At 44.9% G+C, this 16,488-nt stretch overlaps 1 protein-coding gene across 1 annotated transcript in view; it reads left to right on the top strand.

The window, feature by feature from the left end:
- The first annotated feature begins 8,761 nt into the window (after window positions 1-8,761).
- The window catches only part of LOC142765774 (uncharacterized), a 76,718-nt gene continuing 68,991 nt past the window's right edge, over window positions 8,762-16,488 (top strand). The window contains exons 1-2 of the mRNA XM_075867421.1: window positions 8,762-8,829; window positions 10,701-10,831. Of these exons, the coding sequence (XP_075723536.1) occupies window positions 8,762-8,829; window positions 10,701-10,831 (199 nt within the window). The remainder of the gene's footprint in view (window positions 8,830-10,700; window positions 10,832-16,488) is intronic.

Raw genomic sequence — 16,488 nt, 5'->3', positions numbered from 1 at the left:
CTGCGAAAGCAATTTAAGACTATATTTGAGGAAGGCATATACAATATTCAATACCAGGGAATTCGTGAATATAATGTTTGCAAAACGCTCATGACCTGCATCTTAGAACACCATGTCATGCGTCGAAACACTCGAAAAGATGAAAAACTCACCTGCGTTATGTAAATGGCGGGTCAATGAGAAACTCATGCTTCATTCAGTGGGAATCATGTGGGTTAACATGCAAGGCCTGCCCTTCACGCGTCTTCTGTTTTGAATAGTTTTCACGGTTTGATTAAAGTCTGTACACGTTTTTGTTTCGGGTTCGTTTGTTCCTAAGCAAATACGCAAAATAATCTTCGTGATTTTTGTGCTCATGCTTCACTCTACGACACACTCTTGGAAACTTTTCTCAAACTAATTCCCTCATTATCGTGTCTGTCGACGCAAACAAACTCCAACGAAACAGAAGTCATCCTCAGATGCTTAATGGTACGCACATAAACTTGAGGAGGGAATTTCCGCAGCAGCGTTGGGATCTCTTCTGTTGGAACCCATAGGTGCCCAGATTATGTTTTCAGCAAAGTAAGTCAGTATAGTAAAGCAACTTTTGTGACACTCCACGGCACGATACTTTTTAACACGCAAGAAGCTTGTGGCGATGCGGTATTAGGACGATGGTGTTATATGGATTATGAGGCAATGAAGTGGATGCCCAGCATTTCTTAATACAGGTAACTTGAGCGTCTACACAAAGGGCGCGCTTAGACACTTGATGTTGTCCTGGATCACATCAAAGCCTTCTTTTTTGTTAATGTAGCATCGACGTCTGCATAAAATTGTAAAGCTTACCATAATCCATTCGTGAGGGATCTATGATCACATTACCATGCTCGGCGGGCTAATTTTATCTGGCAGTGGCGATCACCCGTCGGAATTTCTGTATCCCAAAGTGCTGGAGGAGACATCCGCGACGTTTCGCGTTGGACGCCAACAAGCCTTTTGCCCCTTTTTCTCATTCTCTTCCACAGTACACTCAAAAGGCCAACTGCCGATGTCAGAATAATGGAAGGGGATGTTGTCAAAAACCTACGAGCATCACACAAGTGCACACACCCTTTTCACCACTACAGTGAAATAGAAGTGGGATAGTGCACCGCCGGCGTGGCTGTGGCTAAGTAGGTTGAGAAGCCGTTCACATTACGCCCGGTCACAGGCACTAAATTATCTCAATGATCGGGACGCCCAGTACATATACCACCACTGCTGAAGTGTGGACGCGGCGCGAAAGAATGAGGTGTGATCACACTGCTGCTTGCCTCTTGTTTCTACCGTTTTTGATCGCAGTTATACCAAGGTCAATTCAAGCCGGGTGCGAAATATTGAATGCGAAGGGGTCGAAAGCCTAATGACATCGCGATCAGCAAGCGGCGTATCACGGAAGCGGCGTCGCATTCTGTGGGGACGAACAAAAAAAAATAAACCACTCGATGGAATACCATTCGCATACCTTGCCGCACGCGTTTATTATTTTTACTTTTGCTTTATTTGATTCTCGCCCACAAAGCCTCTCAGGAACGCTCAGGGTGAATTGCGCCTTATTGATTCAGAAAGTTCGTGATTATGATAGATCGTTTTGTTGAGATCGTGCGCAAGACGAGAACACTTGCGATTACTTCTGAGGTTGTCCGACTATCAGTAATAAGGGTAGAGGAAGAGAAGGAGGAGGAGGAAACAGCCTTAATGACGCGAAAAACGGGTGAGATGAGGGAGGGAGATGGGGTTGGGGAATAAGAACACGATGAGCCCCAGGCCGCTCTAGGTAGCCCAAAGTCCGCGCGCTTCTGCGACCCGAGGCCCAGCGTACAATCCGTAGTTGGCTTTCTGGTCGTGAGCTGCACAGAGCAGCCTCTTATTGCTCCTGTCGCTCAGCCCCGTGTACTTAAATAACTCTCGTCAGTAAAAATAAACAGCAGCAATTTAAAATAAAGAACGAGAATTCGGCATGATGGTGCATAAATACGAATCGTTTTAAAGCTTCGCTTGCGAGGTTATGTCTTAATGTTAACGGCTTCAAAGATACACACTGTGATGGTGACAATGGCAATGAGTTCCCGACTTTTATGAAAATATTGCTACCAGCTCATTTATGCCTGGGTTCTGCTTATAAGTTGACGGTCTTGAGGACGGCTAAGCCCCGCTGTAAGTGTGTATAACTCGATTAGACGCGCGTGCACTGTTGGTAATACTTCTGTCCAACTTAGCTTCATTTCGTGCGATTGAGTTTTTAGAGAGCAAAGGTAGAAAAGAATTCTTTGAATATCAATCAGTGGACATAGGAGAAAGTCAACACCTTCGCCGCTCATATCCGTGGGCCAGAGTGCCTTGAGACAAGGCCGCAGCAAGGGCTCGGCGGATGACCTTTTTTTCAATGTTGGGATCAGGGCAGTGTGGTGGAGCTTCTCAGGATTCTGGAGTATATAGCCGATCGTACTTAGCTGGACAGGTCTCTAACATAAGAACAAAATTGCTGCCTCATCACAAACTATGCACTTGAGCCTGAATATTTAGAATTCCACGTGATGTAGAGTATGTGATTTTAAAAATAAGCCAGTGTAATTAAGCCAGTGTAATTTCCCCCATACGACGTCATATTTTTTCAGTGATTTTTTGATCTCTCAGATATATATGTCAATTTATTATGTACAGTACTCTGAGTTCTTGGTGCGCACGCGCGTCTTGTGATTGTTTTCAGTTTCGGAGACCTTAGAGGTTTGTGAAGAAAATATTTCCTAATATGCAGCTGTCTTCGTTCTTCGTTGTTCAGTTGATCAAGACGACCTTGTGAACCCTCGGTTATAATCACTTAAAAGATAGCTTCGATGCATGCCTAATAAAACGAGCAGTGCCATCGTAGTTTGCATGGCTTGGAAACGTAGACATGCACACCAGAAAACAAAGAATGACAAAAAAGGTATTTCACAGTGAACCTGTTTTGCTTATACCACAATTATTCTTCATAAATCATTTTAGAGCATTTATTATATGCTAATAAGACACAACAAGCAAATCTATTTATTTTTCCAGTTTTACTTCAAAATATCGCTCTGGAAATAGCTGGTATAAGAGAAACGTCATCCCTTTTCTTTTCATACCATACCGGTATCCACTATGGTTCTGACACATGCATTGTGAACTACAAGCGTTGCTACAATAGTTTTCCCTTGACGATTACTTTGGAAAGATTTCTGGCACAAGGTGGCTCACGCGGACGTTGGTACAGAACGGCGAACAAGAAGAGCTCGGTTTTCTTGAAGAATGATCTTGCGAGACGTGCAGTGCACCTGCGCTCACTTGGGAAAGTCGCTCCTGATTGGCCGTTCCTCGTCACCGCACAGTCACACTGTCACGTGCTTAAAGGAAGTGTAGAGGATGTGGGTGTCACACAGCTATAATCACCATCAACCTCACGTGCTTCCCTTTATCTTCTTTAGGTGATCTAGGCACTTCAATAACAATGGCTGAGCGTGTTATCGGCGTCAGCTAGCATTCATAACTGGGAAGTAGGGAAAATTTAGAAAACAAGAACAGAAACGAGAGCAGGTTGGACACCTCCCACGTTGACCTAACATCTATACTGCTGACGAAAAGATCCCGAGATCAAATCCAGCCTTGGCGGCTGCATTTACGGCGAAAACGAAAATGCTTGAGGCCTGTGTGGCTGGATTGAAGAGCACGTAAAAGAATGCCAGGCTATCGACATTACCGAAACACTCAGCTGCGAAATGTTTCACAATATTTCCTTGGCCTTAGGAACTGAAAATTTCTTGTGTTATTATGATAGCGAGAAAGCTGGATGTGATTAATATAGCATGGCATAAATAGCCTCTATATATTAAGTGTTTCTTATATCGTACGCTGAAGGTGGTGTTAAGTTGTGTGGTGAAGCACAGACAATCACACAAGCCCTAAGAGTACACGAATTGATCCCAACACAACTCGCATTGTCGAGGCTGCGGCAAAGCACTCGAATTTGTTGTCACCAACTAGACGAATGGTGGCACTTGAAGATGTTCGCAGACAATGCGCTTAGTAGCGTTAGTGGCTTGAAGTTTGTCAGTTTTTCAGCCCAGTAACGTTGATTGTGCTAGCATTTCTGTAGCCGCTGGTGCTTTGAACAGGCGTGCTCCGGGATCACGTTGTGAATTGCCATTTCCTGACGGCAATGGCAAACGCTCACGTCTGAATGGTTCGATGCAGTTTCCCACCGTCTACGGAACACGGCACGACCACTCCGCGCGTTACGCTTCTGTGTGTCAGACAATTTTCTAGATCACAGCTATGAAAAGTGTCGTTGAGAAGAAACAAAAAATTATATAATAAATTTTCATTTATGCCACGTAGTCAACACAACTTTGCGTTCGTGAACACGTTGCAGCCGCGTTGTAAAGAAAGGTGCGCTACGGGTGCCACTCAGAGCTATCGTAAGCTTTCATATTAAGAGACGCATTCCTTACATGGTGACTGAGGCGAGTTTTTCAACTTCCTTTGTTTGACTCTCTTTACATTGCCACTATAAAGAACAGTTTTCATTTGATACTCGAGCATTTTTTTCCACTTGCTGGTAACCGCCTTAAAGCGATGAAATAATGTTTTCTTTACATAAACTTTGTTGGAGGTTTAAACTAAATGTTGTCAAGATTTTACAACTACTTCATTATAAACCTCGTGTTCAGCAAATTAGTTACCAAAATTTTGTACACTGCACGTATGAGGAGTTGTTAAAGCCTGTTAAAATTTAGCTCATTATTTTCTTCTAGGTGGTGGTGAACAAGTGCTTTTGTTTTACTTTGCCACGTTTCAGGCATGGAGCAGAGCATTCTGGGCACGCGAAGCGATTTTTCTTCTGCGAGCGAGAGCTCGCAAAGCAATTTTGCTCAGAGCAACGTCAGTACCCTATCGTAAGTAGAGCAAATGAAGTTGTTTTTCAATCAGACTTCTTCAAATGCCTGCAGCTCAATACAGCCACTAACTCTTTCAAGAAATGGGGCCCAGTCATGCGCAAGGGCCTTATTCAATATGCTTTTTTTTACAGTAGAGAACTCCATTTAGTCTGTGCACGCTTGCTTGCCCGGTAACGCTGCACTCGTGGCCACTTTAAAAGACGAAGAAATTTGAAAGTGGCGTCCTCAGTGCAGCCGACAACTATTGCAGTGATGCTTACCTCTTAATAACAGGAAGTATTGGCCTGGTGTGCGACTGATGACGGTGCTGTGAACAGCGCTTGTATTACACAGTTCGAGGACTCGCGCCCTTCCGAGGCTTGGCGGCGTATAGAAAGCACCGTCGTGGTAAATTTCGGCAAAGACGCAGTTCAGTGGGTTATTCAGTGTGGGGTGCCTACCGACGCTGTTTTAACAAGTGCGGGTGTCCACTTTTAACGCTCATTTCAAAAGCAAAGCACTTTGTTTCTTAAAACTGCGGCCGCTCGTCACCACGACGAGTGCTGCGCATTAGTGGAGTACTGCTGTGTGCCTCTCTATGATCACCGACCCGTGAACAAAGGCTTTATATTTCCCAAATATTCTAAGGGCCCGAAGCTTAGGAATAGGCGGATAGTCACACTTAGAGTGAAAAAGCACCTCACACGGTCATCGAGCGGATGCAGCAAGCACTTCGCTGACAGTGCCTTTGGTATATTCGACATGTGCTCCACTTTTCGGTAAGCTTGCAAATAGTGTTCCTGCGCCTCGCCAGTACTTCAGACATTCAATGCACTCCGGCTACAAGCGCAGCCCACTTTCACCAGGTGAGGTGCTGGTTCGAAACTGGCCGTGAAGGCCTCTAGAAAGAGAGCCGACGACGTGGCCTCCGAATCACCTCGGGTAAGCGCGCCACGAGAGCGCAGCTAAGTGGCGCAGAACGTACGTATATACGTATTTTACTGATCAAGACGAGCGTGCGCCTTGCGCACTGCTTACTATGAATTCATAAGCGAAACCTGCTGTCGCCGTTTGGTGCACTTCCACAAAAGAATGTCACATATTGTTTGTGGCCTTGTGCACAGTATAAACGCATTTCATGTTTGTAAACAAACGTAGGCCGATGTCGGCATTATTGGTAAAATTATAGTGACGTCCTTCTTTTCAAAGTGTTGTGAAGGCTAGCGTCCTTTCATAGGCGGAAAAAGCACACCGAGCCACAAAGGAGTACTTCATCATTGCGCAGCCCTTGATCCCCACGAGGGCATTGTGGGGCGGGTTCTCAAGTTCACGTGTTTTAAGGACCAGAGCCGCCACAGTGATGCGATTTTTTTGACGATATCGGCTGTGCACATTCAATAACGTAGCCTGTGTCGTACACCACCGCGCTGTCGTTGAGACGCCAAGACGTTTCGCTTGCTGTATCTACATAATTGTAGATGCTAGAAAATGGCACGCTCTTTGAAATTTTAAACACCCGAACAAATTAGTGTTGTATGGCAGAAACGACAGATGACGAGCAAGAGCGCTCGCACATAGATCCATTTTCTGACAAGCAATGTAGTCGGCGGCATCGGCGTGTTTTAAAACCATCTGGGAAGTTTCTTGGCTCTGTCGATTGCGCTGCAACTAAAACAAATTCATAATTGTACTTGAAAACATGCATTCCTGGCGTTGGTTGCCCCTCGCAAGGCTGTTCGTTCTAGAAAGTTACCACCTGAATCAGACCATCCGCGCACAGGAGCAGCAGCTGCTACAGCACGGTTGAGAGTGGAGTCCACAAACAGACGTCGCACGCGAGCGGGCGCCACTACAAGATCTGATGGCCAATAGCCCTGCATTCTATACTGAGAGGGCAGGAAGTCCAATCTACACGCTATCTTTCTTGCGCAACGGCATTATTTGATGGGTCGTAAGTGCAAGTGAAACCATACTGTGCAACCTGTTTTTGATCGATTGTGAAAACTGATGGGTAAAAATTTAGTGGTGAAACTTACTAAAAATGTTTTTTTTACTTACCATAATTAGGAGTTTGCTTTGCATGCTGTTTTCTTGAAGCTAGCGCTATTGTATTTTTTTATCGAAAAGGGCTTGTGCTATAAGCTCTAGCAATTTTTAAATATAGAGAGGCATGCTGAGAAAGTAGTGCGGATTTAAAACCGCTCTTTAGTAAGCTCTCTTTGAAATAACGACATGCAAAATCGGCAAAAATTTTTTCCTATGCTGCTTCGGAGTTTTTTTTTTATCACGATATGCGCAGTACCTGCAGAAGCGAAAAACAAACACCTTTGAAGTAGGTAGCCTCAATATATTTTGTGTCATTTATCGCCAAAGCAGAAAACAACTGCGGACCAGGTAAGCGTGGCACTCCAACTTTTCGTCATTATTGATTTACTGAGCGTCGGATAACTTTTTTCCGCAAGAATCAATAGCGCATCTCTCCTTTCCACTGATTAAGCAGCAATACAAGAACTGTTGAAAGAAATTTAGGAGGTCGACCAGCCATACTTTGTTTCATCTTACGGGTTATCACCCACGTGCGTGCAAATGCACCTTCGAGCCAGCCAGCGGGTTTTCTCGGCTTTTTTTTTTTATAAAGTTGACGACGCTGTCGTTTCTGCTGGAGTCTTGTTCTACGGAGAGTGTGGAACCTAACATGTCCTTACGTGCTGTCCATAAGAGAAGTTGAAATCCTGTACTTGGTGACATGTTGCACAGCTTTGTGATATCGAAATGTCAATGACGACAGAATTTTACCGCATGTTTCGTGCTCCACATCAACACACACAAAAAAGCATACCTACTTGTGTTCTGCTCAATTCCTTCGTCAAACCATCGCTTTGGAGATGCTAGGCTGTGGTGTTCCGGTGGTCGTGGTCTGTCGGCTTAACATTCCTTCGCAATTATTCTGCAGTAAACGCTCCACCACGGTCAGAGAAGAATATAATAATTACAGCTTGACGCAGGAGAGTGTCGTAATTGAAACCCATTCCGAGAATACGGTCTCTGAAGCAGCTCGCAGGACAATCAAAGCTATGTTATACCTAAAGATGCGAATGGTTACTCGCACTTTTTATATTACCCCCGGAATACTGAATTGGCATCCTGCCGTGTAAATTTTCGACCCAGTCAAATAGGTAGAAAAACTCTTCGGCTTCCGCGCAAGCTCCAATGCTGACAAATCTACCCTATTATTGATCAGTGCCACCACTTCATCGTCATCCACGGTTAGAGTAATGTTTGACGTTACCACTTCTGGTAGCTCATTCGACTGCGTCTGTGCGTCTTTTTCCTTTCATTGATGTCATCTCAATAGAGGATCAACGACCTCACCTCCGGAGAACGATGAAATCTCTTTTCCCGACCTGCAGGACTGTGCGCACGGCCTCTCGCAGCGCCGCGTGATGAGCCTCGGCTTGGCGTCCTATAAGGAGCAGGCAACTACAAACAGGCTTCATTTCATGGATATTCTACAATGCAACCAGTCAAAATGAAGGTTTCTTTTTCTGGTGGCCACTCACGAGGCCGCGGTCGAGGGCCATTCAGCGTACGGAGACCAACACAACGGTAAGGCCACAATGAAAACAATGGGGTCCCTCGTTCTGTGTGCAGCAGACATCGTTCCCCCACGGTATTGCTTCGGCAAAAAAACGGTACAAAACGAAACAACGCAGGAATTGTCCATTCATTTGCTCGGTTGGGTGCACCGTGCCAGGTGTACTGGATGGCTGAGGATGTCGCACTGTTTCCGCGTATCTCGCTTAACACAATGCTGGTGTGTTGTGACATCCTGGAGTGTCATGGGGAGTGTGGACAGCCAGACGCACCTTGGCGCGCACCACCTTTTCAAAGGAAAGCTGGCCTGCAAGTGGAGCAGTCTTCTGCATCTCTTTGCAGCTACTCCTTGATACCAGCCCTGATGTGCTCTCGCAAAACGCCGATATTGTCCCAACGTGAGAGAAGTGACCTCGCTCGAATGCGTGGCGTCATTGTTATACTGCCTGGTATGTTGTTTCAAGGCCCTATCTATAACAGCGAATTTATCGTGAAAGTTTGAAAGTGAGGCAAGCTGGTTTTCAATAGAGCTTTCTAAAATTCCTACCTGGAGACCTCCCATTAGTCAGCGAGCTTTCTTCGCTTCAGTTACAGAGTGGCCTGCGCGCCTTAAAATTGATCCATGTCCCCCATGTATGTTATCACCCTTTTATTTGAGGTGTCTACACTGTCTTTTCTTGTACACTCAGCTCTCTCCTTCACGTGTGCTCTGGCAAAGCGTTGAGGAACTGACTACGAATCTTCTTGTACAACGTTGGCTTTGCCTCGTGGTTCTCAAACCACACCCTTCGGACAACTCACTGATGATGGAAACACGGTCACCACTTGTCGGCGTACTCAAAATCACTCGGCGAATGCCTTCACCGTCCTGATTTTGTTAACAACAAGCAGCGTTGGTGTTTACGCGGTAGCGCTTTCTGGTGCTTGGTTCACTCTTCTGATGCGCTGCCACCCCTTGCCTTCAAATAGCAAAAGCATACTCTAGCTGCAGGCCCTGTAGACGACGACTACTACGTACACGCACAGGGCTGAACTCAGGTGAACTACTCTGTGGGCTTGTATCAGCAGTATGCCCCGGAGACCATTTTATATACCGTACCCATCAACTCCACCAGAATATCATTCGGATAACAGACATAGGCTAGATAATAGATGGGCAAACATACAAGTCGGGAGAGATTACTCTAGAGAATTTCAAGATTCTCGTCACTACAGATACCAGCCTACCTCTCACCAACAAGATACCGGGCGTTAATTTCGGAATATGAGAGTCAATGACCTGTCAGATTTTCATCTAGGCTCTATATGCCAACTTGAGAACAGTACTCTTTGAATGATGAATTGAATCGCGAACCCTCACTGGTGCAACTTCTCTTGGAATAGACTAGGTGTGAAGTCGCTACATTATGAGTGCTGCGCACCCATCTCGTCATATGCTGCTTCTCTTAAATGCAGCCAGCGCTTCCCTTCCTTCGCGTCGGCTCCGGGGGAGACGGAAGTGCTAGGTAGCGGGTATCGCTAAATGTAAAATTGTCTTCGCATGGCGCAGCAGCCTCGAATACGTGCTATCACTCGCTTTGCCTCCTCTATCACTTGGCGCTTGATATGCAAATGAGCTAGGACACGTTCTTAACTGCTGTACTAATTGCAAAACAAGAGCGGCTTGCACTTACTTGTACCTCAAGTAATGAAAGGGTACGACTGCGAACACCTCTGTCCTGATGCATTGAGCTTGTACACATAAGTTAAAAAGCATTAGTCAAACATGAAAGTTAACCTTAGGTCTACAAAAGTCAACTAAAAGGTCTACACACTGTAGTGGTTATAATGCTGTAAAAGACACCTAAATGCATTACTTTGTTCACCTAAAGTTTTTCCTTATTATTTATTGTAAATTTAGCCGTTCACGCTGTAAAAACTGTTTTCGTTAAGTATAAGTGCATGCCCTTGTAATCCGACCTTTAGGGTTAATCTTTTCAAAAAGCATCATATGAACTACCATAGAGAAGATATTTTAAAAATGGTGTAGAGCTGACTCATGGCTTCAAATAAGCTAAAATGTTGTATGGAAAGCTTTCCTTACGGTGTCACGGAAGCATATATCATAAATTGCAGTTGTGCCGCCAATGTGTCCAGCAATAACTCGTGAAGTAACTGTTGCCTGCATTACATCATTTTGCGCAGTGGTATCAACACGCCCAATGATGATGAGGACACTTATCCAGATGAAATTGTTCCCATAATCTACTGCTGCATTCTACTCCTGTTCATTCTCATGATCATCCTACTTCTCCTTACCTCCAACGTCTACGTCAGTAAGTATCGGTACTTTTTACTCTATCACTTTGCACATACTGATTGACGTGCGGGGAGTTATTCATCCGTAGCATCAGTACAAAACATTTTTCAGTCATAGCATCAGTACAAAGCCATCATCTTCCCTCCTTAACCTCAAAGTGTTACTTAACCTTGCATTAAACGGAACCCCTTTATATTGTATGGTAATCATTTTGGTTTATATTTGACCTCATTTCTCAAAACACATAATAATCAATTTCATATTCACTAGTATCATCACACCATTTTTAAATATGCGGATTTTGATCCATTCGGATGTGTTACAAGCCATAGTTGCAACACAGAGGGCCTCACAAAAATGCGAACAAAGCGTTATTTATTGCAATAAGCGAGAAAACTATGTCAGTACAGCCAAGCTAGTTCATAAAACATAATTCCAAGAAAAGGCGTGGGCCGTTTGCACTCTTCGGGTTCCGTGTTTGAGACCACTGCGCTAATGCCCAAAGCTCGTCATAGTAAAGTTTAACGTCGCTTTATTTAACTCAGCGTGTCTTAGCATAAAACATAATCAGACTGTGCAATTTATTTTTAAGCAACTCTTCTACGTTAACAGCTCACATCGTGCTTCAAGCCAACTCCCATAGAAAAAAGTACACTTCAACGGACGGGGTGCATTTCCTCAGCGTACCGCCTTTCAGGCAAATTTTCATTGGCTGTCAGTACAGCAACTTGCCAACACGCCATCTTCCAACGTTGAAAAAATTTGTATATACTGGCAATTGTGCCGCTCGTATGCCATCACGATTATTTCAGATGGCAGCAGGTAGTCTCATGTCCATCATGGTTTTGCATGCATGACTCTGTTTTTAAATGTTTTAGGGCAAACTGGTTTAGTACGACACTATTTGTGATGGTGGCTTGAAAAGGACTGTTTATCGTATTGTATGTATATGGTCACACTGTTATTTCAGTCAGAAGAAGTATCTTGCAGGAATACGTGATGCAACTGCAGACAGTGTCCGTGTTACCGAGACAGGATTATCAATTAGGCCACTGGAACTCAAGCGTACTAGAACAGTACTGAAAGCATTTGATGCAAGGCAAGAATTTAAATGAGCATGCACAGCTGTCGTGAGGGAGCACTCAATATTTAAAATTACAAATGCAAAACATTGCACTTAAATTACCAAGATATTGAGTGATCAGATTGTAGGTGCAAGAATAAACTGTTTATTTGGCTGGTGACTGGAAGGTCAGATACAGTGACACATTGACACTGATAGCGGCAACACACCACCGGCCATCGATCAAGTGGCAAGCGATGAAGCACGTCGTCAATTATACTTGTGCCGTTGCATATTACAGCGTTATCGCTAGCGGTCACGTTGGTTCCAGAATAATCTGTATTGTTCATGTTGTGGGCGTAGTTTACCGAAATGTTCTACTGCAGCCCCGAAGCTTCTCGAGCTCTGCTGGCGCAATTTCCGCTGAAAATTTCTTACAGTGTAACGGGTGATAGCAAGACTTGATGAAGGAATGTAATAATGGTAATGTTGGGTTGAACGCCTAAAACCACTATACGATTGAGAGGGATGCTGAAGAGGAATACTCTGGAACTTCGACCATTTGGTACTCTTTATTGAGCAGTCACGTCACACACAGTTCAGCAACATCTACCATTTCACCTCCACTAAAGTGCAACTGCAGGTCCGTGGTCGCAACCGCGACCTTCAGCTCAGCAACGGAGCACCACACCCCGGTGGACAATATGTCAACTTCTGGGTCGACGCTGAAAAATTAAAAACTGACGGAACGCCTATTAGCAGAAGAAAAGTGCTCCATAGTATGAGTGTACTCTCTAAAAAGCAGCTTACCATTATCAGATTTGCCTTAGTGACAGATCGAGAAACTTTGTTCTCACGAACTTTTGGATCCGTATAGACTGGGTCACTAGACCACCTTACCCACTAGACCACCAAGGCAGGTATAGATCTTCAATGTGGAACCTTTATGGTTTATATTGAGAGTAATTACTCGAATTACAGATCTACCAACTGTCGATGATCGACATCCTCCCCTCAAAATATGCGCCGGTAGCTGTCACTCGCTAACTCATACAGTTTCAGCCACTCATCAACGTCAGTCTCATCCCTGCCACCAAATGGCCCAGCGTTTCGCAGGTGAGTCAGGAAGGCTGCTCGCATGTACGTTAAAGACTGGTTTGCTATTGTCGCTGGCTCAAACGTTTGCAATTGGTTTGCCATGGGGGCAGCAGGAAGATGACATCCCCGGAAAAGTTTCGTATTGGTGCCCCGCATATCCACCAAAATGTTACGCGAAGAAAGCCTTCGCACGAGTGCTGAGTTGGCATACTTACGATAATCGTAGCTGTTGCCCAAGTGACGATAAGTCACGTCGTCTTACTCCAGCCTGACAGAGCTTCCTTGTTCTCGTTACCGCAGCGGTATGATCATAGGAGCAGAGAAATTCGCGGAACGTGCACCACCACACTAGTGCTAGCACATGACGGGAATCTTTACCATTCTCTCTTCTCGCTATGTTAACGGTTGTTGATGGTCTATTGCCTATGGTCCTGTGGCATGACGGAAACATAAGGCATTCGAACTAGTTGCTACACTCGTTGACATCAGTGTTAGTAGTGCAGTTTACTAACAAATTGTAGCATAAATAGGGCAATATTTCATTTATTGCTCTTGTACTGGCGTCCATAAAATTGTTTCCCGATAACTTTCTGGGACCACTTACTAATTTGGCTTTGAAACAGTTCTAAGAGCCACGCCCATAGCCAGCGAGTTTCAAGGTGACACATGCTGCACACTGGCGATGCACACGGCTCGCTTGGTCGTCTGATGCACCGCCGAGGAAGTCGACTGGGAACGCGCAGCAAGTGGGATCAACACAGTGCACGTGGGCGTTTCATGCACCCTCTCGTGAAGGGAGCTACAGTTTAAGAGTTGTAGCCCCTTTTGCGTAAGAGGTGTCCGAGCTAATTCTGGTTAGAGTTCATGCGATCGAATGCATTTGAATCAAATGCGATCAAATGACTGTTTCCTGGTGTAAGTGATGCTGTTTTCCATCATGTCTGATTGCTTTATAATTATGCCACTTCAATTACGATTTCGATTTGTGAAGAAACTAATAGGCGAAATTGCTATTGTGAAAGTTTTAGATTTGTTTAGAATTGATAAGAAAACGTCCAATCTCAGAGTTTCTGGCTTTCTGTCATTAAATAGTAGTATTTTTCTGCTTACCGCCAATAGCCACAAAATGCGAAAAAAAATCAAACATGATGTACCCACTTTCGTGCCTGCGTACGCCTTAATTCTATTGCTCCTTCATTTACCACGTGTAAAGGATATGCTTCCGTCGTGCCGTACCATGACAGAGACAAGCGGACGCAACGGTTGTCGCTTGCGTTGTCACTAGAACAGAGTTTTCATCAAACAGCCATCAATGTCATCGCAGCCCGGTCGAAACAACATAAGGGAAGGCTCTGATTGTTCGAACGCGCATCTTCAGCGAGCATTAGAATCATGACCCGAACTGACGTGCGAGCGAGCATGTAACGTGAGATTTGTTTTTATTTGGCGCACCTCCTTAGTAAGCTGTAAACCATAAATATCTGGCGACTAGGAGGTTAAACTGGGGCATTTCTCAACGTATTCTACAACATTATCATTATAAATTTTTGTCCACCCTATTTTTTTAAAAAGTTACCTAATAAAGTGACATTATTAGGCAGATTCTTGAGGACACACACAAGAAAGTCTTTCGCTGCTAGGATGAAGCAGCGAATGCGATAACAACAAAATTTAATGTCACGCGAAGAGCAGCAAGCAGAATAAAACAAGGGATGAGCTGCTCAAACACAAAGCACGCACGATAAGAACACATACAGGACGAGCACCAACTAACAACTTTCTTAGCTTGACAATGAACGTGCTGCTCAAGCTGAAATGACGCAAACAACATACGCACATGTATACAAATGACGAGCGTTAACAAACGTCACGGTTATTACTACATTCTTTGTACGGTAAGAATAAGTTTATTAAAGACTTGAGTATTAGTCCAAGACTGATGATGACTGCTCCCACGTCGGAACAGAGATGTCAAGCTCCTCTACCGCCACACGGGTCCTTTGGACAGCTCCGAGTTGTTGCGCGGACAAATTACTGTGCAAAATTTTTTGCCACCACTGTTCCCCGTAAGAAGCCTCACCGGCCAACACCAAGCAGTGCTGGAGCATGTGGTGAAAATGAACCAAGTCCGCACGCTTACTACAATGAATCGAAAACCTGCATTCCGGATTAAGTTTAGTCATGATGACCGGTTCAGAGCACGTCCGCGTCTGCACAAGTCTTAATTAATGAAGCCATCTTGGCATGTCAAGTCTTGAATTTGCTAGAGAGAATTTTTTGCGCCCTAGGCAATGATGTTTAGTTATCTCGTACGTTAAGAGCAGGTCCCTAAACTCAGGAGTGGGAGATTGAGCTGTCTCAATTATTGCACGCACACTAATCCTGATGCCTCTCTGTGCGCCATCTCGTTGAGGTTGCGCGGCATTCTCTTCACTGACCCCATTGGCAACGGGAACCTTTAATATTGTGCCGAATGATGTTCTTACCTGCAGCAGTCTGTAAGTAGGGTCTGTAAAAACTGCCCTCGAGCAGGCTGTAATCACAGAACGAGAGCCAGTAAAGTAAAAAAAAAACTGCCCTTATCGATCAGTGCTAGCAGGTGGCCGTTGCTGGGGCAACGGCCACCTGCTCAGTGACCCACAGATTTTTGCTGTAAACGGAAGCAACATTTCTAACGCGCCCTTTGTTATCTACCACCGCCACCGAGTAAGCATCTTTTCAATTAATTCATCTTGCGTCAACATACGCAGACACTTCCTCTTGGGCGGGTTGAATAGTTTTTTAATGAGCAACAGTGCATCCTTGGCGAGAATCTGTAGGTCGAAAAAGATATAAAGCTCTGTTTCGTCTTCGGGGGAGGGGGGGGAAGGGGTAGAAGATATACAGGCAAATAATCCACTGACTTGCTGCTTGCCGACGTAGCTCACCTCTACCATACTATATTCATTCCTTCAATCCACCATGTGGAGATCATGCCTAACGTACGCGTACCTTCTACAAATGATTGTTGCGAGCCGTATGCCCTGCTCATTAGCTTTGATGTTAGTTAAGGTAACACTAGACGTCAGAATTTCCCTCGGGTTACACTAGACAGAGTTTTCCCGACTTACTCTAGACGTCATGATAGCTTAAGGTTTCACATTGCCCGTTCTAACAACCAGCTGCAGGTACGCCTTCTTATAATTCAAACCCTGCCACTTCCACTGCCAAATAATAAATTGATCGATTGATTGATTTGTGGGGTTTAACGTCCCAAAACCACCATATGATTATGAGAGACGCCGTAGTGGAGGGCTCCGGAAATTTTGACCACCTGGGGTTCTTTAACGTGCACCCAAATCTGAGCACACGGGCCTCGACATTTCCACCTCCATCGGAAATGCAGCCGCCGCAGCCGGGATTTGAACCCGCGACCGGCGGGTCAGCAGCCGAGTACCTTAGCCACTAGACCACCGCGGCGGGGCTGCCAAATAATAAATGAAGTACTAACTGAAGCCATTACCTTGACTGAA

The sequence above is a fragment of the Rhipicephalus microplus genome, chromosome 1 (genome assembly GCF_043290135.1).
Source record: "Rhipicephalus microplus isolate Deutch F79 chromosome 1, USDA_Rmic, whole genome shotgun sequence".
NCBI classification, from domain to species: Eukaryota; Metazoa; Arthropoda; class Arachnida; order Ixodida; family Ixodidae; genus Rhipicephalus; species Rhipicephalus microplus.
The sequence above is the reverse complement of the archived record's forward strand: the minus strand, read 5'-3'. Positions and strand labels throughout refer to the sequence as shown.